The sequence below is a fragment of the Solanum tuberosum genome, unplaced genomic scaffold (genome assembly GCF_000226075.1).
Source record: "Solanum tuberosum cultivar DM 1-3 516 R44 unplaced genomic scaffold, SolTub_3.0 scf00039, whole genome shotgun sequence".
Lineage (NCBI taxonomy): Eukaryota > Viridiplantae > Streptophyta > Magnoliopsida > Solanales > Solanaceae > Solanum > Solanum tuberosum.
Genome location: NW_006238968.1, coordinates 375,294 through 380,332, shown reverse-complemented (window position 1 = coordinate 380,332; position 5,039 = coordinate 375,294). Strand labels below are relative to the sequence as shown.

The 5,039-nt window shown below is 27.7% G+C and overlaps 1 protein-coding gene across 2 annotated transcripts in view; it reads right to left on the bottom strand.

The window, feature by feature from the left end:
* Positions 1-221: 221 nt before the first annotated feature.
* Positions 222-5,039, bottom strand: part of LOC102599238 ((E,E)-geranyllinalool synthase) — a 7,898-nt gene continuing 3,080 nt past the window's right edge. The window contains exons 3-11 of one of the 2 annotated variants that reach the window (XM_015306926.1): positions 4,752-4,897; positions 3,973-4,245; positions 3,601-3,809; positions 3,156-3,271; positions 2,982-3,080; positions 2,141-2,362; positions 1,904-2,033; positions 1,093-1,344; positions 222-887 (exon numbers count right to left, since the gene is read on the bottom strand). In XM_015306926.1, the coding sequence (XP_015162412.1) occupies positions 375-887; positions 1,093-1,344; positions 1,904-2,033; positions 2,141-2,362; positions 2,982-3,080; positions 3,156-3,271; positions 3,601-3,809; positions 3,973-4,245; positions 4,752-4,897 (1,960 nt within the window). In that variant the 3' untranslated portion in view covers positions 222-374. The remainder of the gene's footprint in view (positions 888-1,092; positions 1,345-1,903; positions 2,034-2,140; positions 2,363-2,981; positions 3,081-3,155; positions 3,272-3,600; positions 3,810-3,972; positions 4,246-4,751; positions 4,898-5,039) is intronic. The other variant, NM_001318658.1, reaches the window with a different exon arrangement.

Genomic DNA, 5,039 nt, shown 5'->3' with positions numbered 1-5,039 from the left:
TCTTACTTTTTTTGTTAGGGAAAAACAATGACTAGGTTACTACTTTCTTGCAACATACTAAAATATTTAGGCTGTGGACAAAAGATATTAATTATAATTCTTAGGAGCTTGCCTTCCACCAAAAAAATAATAATATGCCAATGCCAACTTAGAAATTTGACAGGAACAAAATTAAAGAAGACTATGAAGACTAAAAAAATGCTTGAAATATAATACATACTATATTATTACAATATTAAAAAAAAGTGATTGCCTCCTTGCAAGAGTTACTTTTGCAATCACTCTTTCACTATGGGAATACTCATTATTTTTCACTATAATAATATTACATATTATACAATTTCAACAATTTTAGAGCTAGATATTTTCAACAATTACATGAAACATAATCTTAGATTATGTGAAACAAACCCTTTTGTAGACCAACCAAAAGAATTATAATTCTTTGGATTTTGCCTTTTAACAAAACTTATCCCAATACCAACTTGTTGTTTCATGTTTTTCTCATGATTGACACATGCATTGACTTGGATAATCTCAATCTTTTTCTTTTTCTTCTTTTCTTGAAGTGGCATTATTTGAGTTTGTTCATTTTGACCAAGTGGAATGTAAATAGCTCTCATTATGTCTTCAAGTATTGCTGATTTTGTATCAAATAAATTGCAAGAATTGAAGAACATGTGAAACACATTTAAACAAGAAAGGTGAAGGAGCTTCATTGTTCTTGGCATATCATTGAATCCATCCATTAAAACATTTTCAAGAAATTCTTTCTTTTTATCTCCCAAAATCACTTTCACAAAATCAATTGAATCTTCAATTTGTCCCCTAGGGTTTTCATTAAAATGAAGCAATGTGTAGTTCATCTTCCCAACTTCCCTTTCTTTCTGCATATGATCAATAAAATAAAGTTAGTATATGTACAAATTCATATAGTATATGTACAAAATTCGTCGCTAAATATCCTCTAGCTATACGGATTGAATTGTGCCAATAGATTGACATCACTTTATGTCAGTAAGATAATGTAACTATAAATAATTTCATTAAGGCGTGATAAACTTTGTTAGATGGAATTATTAATGAACTTACTTGATAGCTTTGGATGTCATTCAACAAACGAGTTGTGGTCATGAGCAACTTTGTAATGTTTTCATATTGGCCATTAATTGGCCCAAACATTTGATTTGGCAAAATTGAACATCCAAGAGAAGCAGCATGAAGAACTAAAATATGTGCACCAATTGAAATCATGCCAACTTGTAGATATTTATCCCTAGATGGCAAATTTGAAGTTCTACTCCATAAGCTTTCCATCATCCATGCATCAAATGTCTCCTTCCACTTTTAAAAAATAAAAATAAGAAGAATTAGCTTAAATAGTCGTTTATCAATTAATTTGAATATAATCGATGGATATGTAATATATCTATAATATGTGTATAATTGTGTATAATCAGTATATAATTTATGTGTACGACTAAAAAAAGTAAACAGTAAATCTAACCAGCTATTTGTGTAAACATTTCGTAAAACAACAACATTTTTATATTTGGAAATGAATTTTGAGGGTGTACAATAATAATATGTATATGCATAAAATAATAATATTTGAGTCCTTAGGTCAAAGGGTGTTTAGTTGAACATCCATCATCGAATGATTATAGTTCTCTCTCTTTATATATGTATAATTATCATTGGCGATATTCTTAATCTTGTCATGCTATATATACAACACAACTTTCGATTAAAGGATATTCAACTGATCACCTTTCGATAAATATTGCTTTGCCCCTCCCTATACTATACCCTACTTATAGGGATAAACAATGGTTCATATATTTTTCTTCAAATTTGAGTTTAACTTTTATATACTGACAATTAAAAAAATGAGAAAACTTACCATATGTCGAAGTTGTGGGGTGATGTCAATTTTGTGTTGAAGATGATACATTTTGGCGACATCACACACAAGATCATCAAGTGCTTCAAATATGATCTTACTTGGTCCATCAAGATTCTTTGCATCCCACCTATGACAAAATAATAATAATTAATTAACGAGTTTAAATTTTATACATTAATACTATAAAAAATATTTACACGATCAGATTATATATAAAAAAAATTATTGAATTACCTTTGTATTGCCTCACTTAAGATATGTAGTTCACTTAAAGAGGCTTCTTCATCATAAAAATCATCAGCAACAGTAATAACTATGGAACATTTTGCAACAATTAATCTAAGAAAAGATTCATAAGGTAGAAAACTACTACTACTTGCTGCACTTGCAAAATAAGAATAAGTAGTTTTTTCTCTCCCAAATCCAATATCTACAAGGCCTTTCTCTTTTGACCACCTACAAATCCACAAATAAAATAAAACAAATAAATACATTAAATAGAAAAAAAAACCTTTATTGTAATGACTAGAATGATGTAATATAATACAAATGTAATTTATATAGACAGACAGTATGAAATTGTTTATACTGCGAGTAAAGATAGAATTAGAATTTGAAATTTTATAAGGGGTTTAGATTTTAGTTATCCTTTCTACATTTTAAATTTATAATTGTACATATTTAATGATTTTTTAAGACAAATATAACGTCTCGATCAAAGCTATTCAATTCTATCAAATTTGTACCATAAACAGTGCATCCAATCTTGATTATGAGGATATTTTAGCTCTTGTTTGACCATAGATTTTGAAGTTGAAATTTGAAAATTTGAGTTTTTGAAGTTGTGTTTGGAGTTTGGACATGCACTTTATTTGGGGGAAAAATGAAGTTCTGTGACTGGAAATGAAATTTCTCCAAAAACTAGTTTGGGTCCATTTTTAGAAACTTGAAAATATTTTGAAGATATATTTTCAATGTCTAATAAAATTTTATGATCAAACAAATAATTTATAAAGTTAAAATTATCGATAGCATTATTATTATATTTGAAGATAAAAGGGCATTGTGTTTGTACCTCTTTAGGTCTTCCAATTCCTTCCTATAAATTGACTGTCGATATTCATAATTTTGCACAGCTAATTGCATTAGCTTTTCATTTTGCAGATAAGCCAACCTAAGAAAATTAACATTTTTTAAATTAAATAATAATATATAATTTATGTAAATAAAAATAATAAAATATACTTACCAATAAAATGAAGATTTTGCAATAGAGAGAGGGATAGATTGATTTAATTCAATCCATAATCTGTGATCAAGCTGTTCTAATCGAGCAAACCATGGTACATTCAACTCATGCTCAATCTATAAATAAACAAAAAAAAAAAAAATAGCATGTGAAAAGAACATTGTTTCAGCTACAATTTCATCTGAACTCAATAGTTTCGATACGAAGTATAGATACATACATAAACATTTACTAAAATCTAAACAAATATTAGATATGAATTAATTAAAATTTACATTTTTTTTCCATTCAGTGTTCGGTATCCATATTGAAGCCCAATTAAATTCAGATTCACGCCATAAAGTCCTACATTGAGGGTAAAATGTACGCTCCCTAACAAAGATGACTTCGTACCAAGGGACTCGAACCTGTGACATCTGGTTAATGATGAAGGGTGTGTACTTACCACTTTTTGAAGTGCTGGAAATAATGATAAATTATCATTATTTACAAGAAAATTTCTGGCAAAAGATCTTGCTTCTTCTATTTGAGATTCTCCATTGAACATTAAATCTGTGGCTCTATAAACATTGTACATCACATATGTAAAATGTTTTTTGTTCTTTTCTATCTTGTCTCTTATTTGTGGTTGTTGAAGAAACCAACAAAAACTTCCTACAATAGACAAAAAAAAGAATAAAATTATTGAGTGTTTGAACATAAAAAATATTGATAGTAATCTATTTATTTTCCGATAATAAATATTTTTCTCAAAAATAACTTTTGTCGTACCAAAATAATATATTTCACATGACAAAAGTTAAATTATATAAAGTACCTTGATTTATTTTGTAGCCTTGCAATCTAAGAAGCCTAAAAGCCAATGAGTCCTTTAATAATTTCTCTGCTAAATCATCACTTGTTTTTTCTTCTTCTGATGATAATAAATACTCATTATTATTCTGAGAATTATTTATTTGATAATTATTGTAAACTTGGTCAAGAATTTGTTCAATTTCTTTTTCAAAATGTTTAGCCAATCCCATTCTTTGTATATTATCAACCATGCAAAGCATTTTTAGCTCTTCATCCACTGGAAATCTTGAAGGCACTGCCAAAAAAGAGCAAAAAATCATGAAAAATTAAATTAGGATTTAAGAAAAAAAATATTCAACAAAATGAGCAAATAATATGGATATTAGGGTTTATATCCAAGTAAAGATAAAAAAAATATTATAGTAGATGATTTTTTCATATGCCTAAACTTTGATTGATAGAGGTATTTAGTATATGTGCTGGTAAAACGTATAAAGCTTATGCATATACATATCCCATCGAAGGAATAATCGAGTCGCGTGCTGATTAATCCAAATACCATAGTATTACCTTTGTTTTATTTATATGTTTTAGTTTGACTAAACACGATAGGTAAATAAAATGAGACATCTGAATTCTGTGTTTTTTAATGTACCAAAATATTCATCAAAAATATGTCATGTCAGGATATAGGAATAAGTAAACAATTACTAAATATAAAAAACAATATCCCTTTTTTAAACAAACTTTAAAAAAAAGTAAGACACGTAAATTGAAATCGTAAGAATATTTATAACAAACCTCCATTGGGACACTTTTGAACAATTGACATGAGGTATTCGAGGCATTTTTTATTTCCACTAGACATGAAAGCTTGTGCTATGGAAGATGGAGATTGGAACAAAGAACCATCTTCTTCATTAACAATATTATCATTGAGCTTTCCACTGAAAAAAGGGAAAAAATAAGAAAAAAAATGGTGAATATATAATTAAAACCTAGTAAAACTATTTATTTTTCTTTGTGAGACAAGTTTAATATATAGAGTCTGTTTGTTCGGAATGAAATATATATATATATATATATATA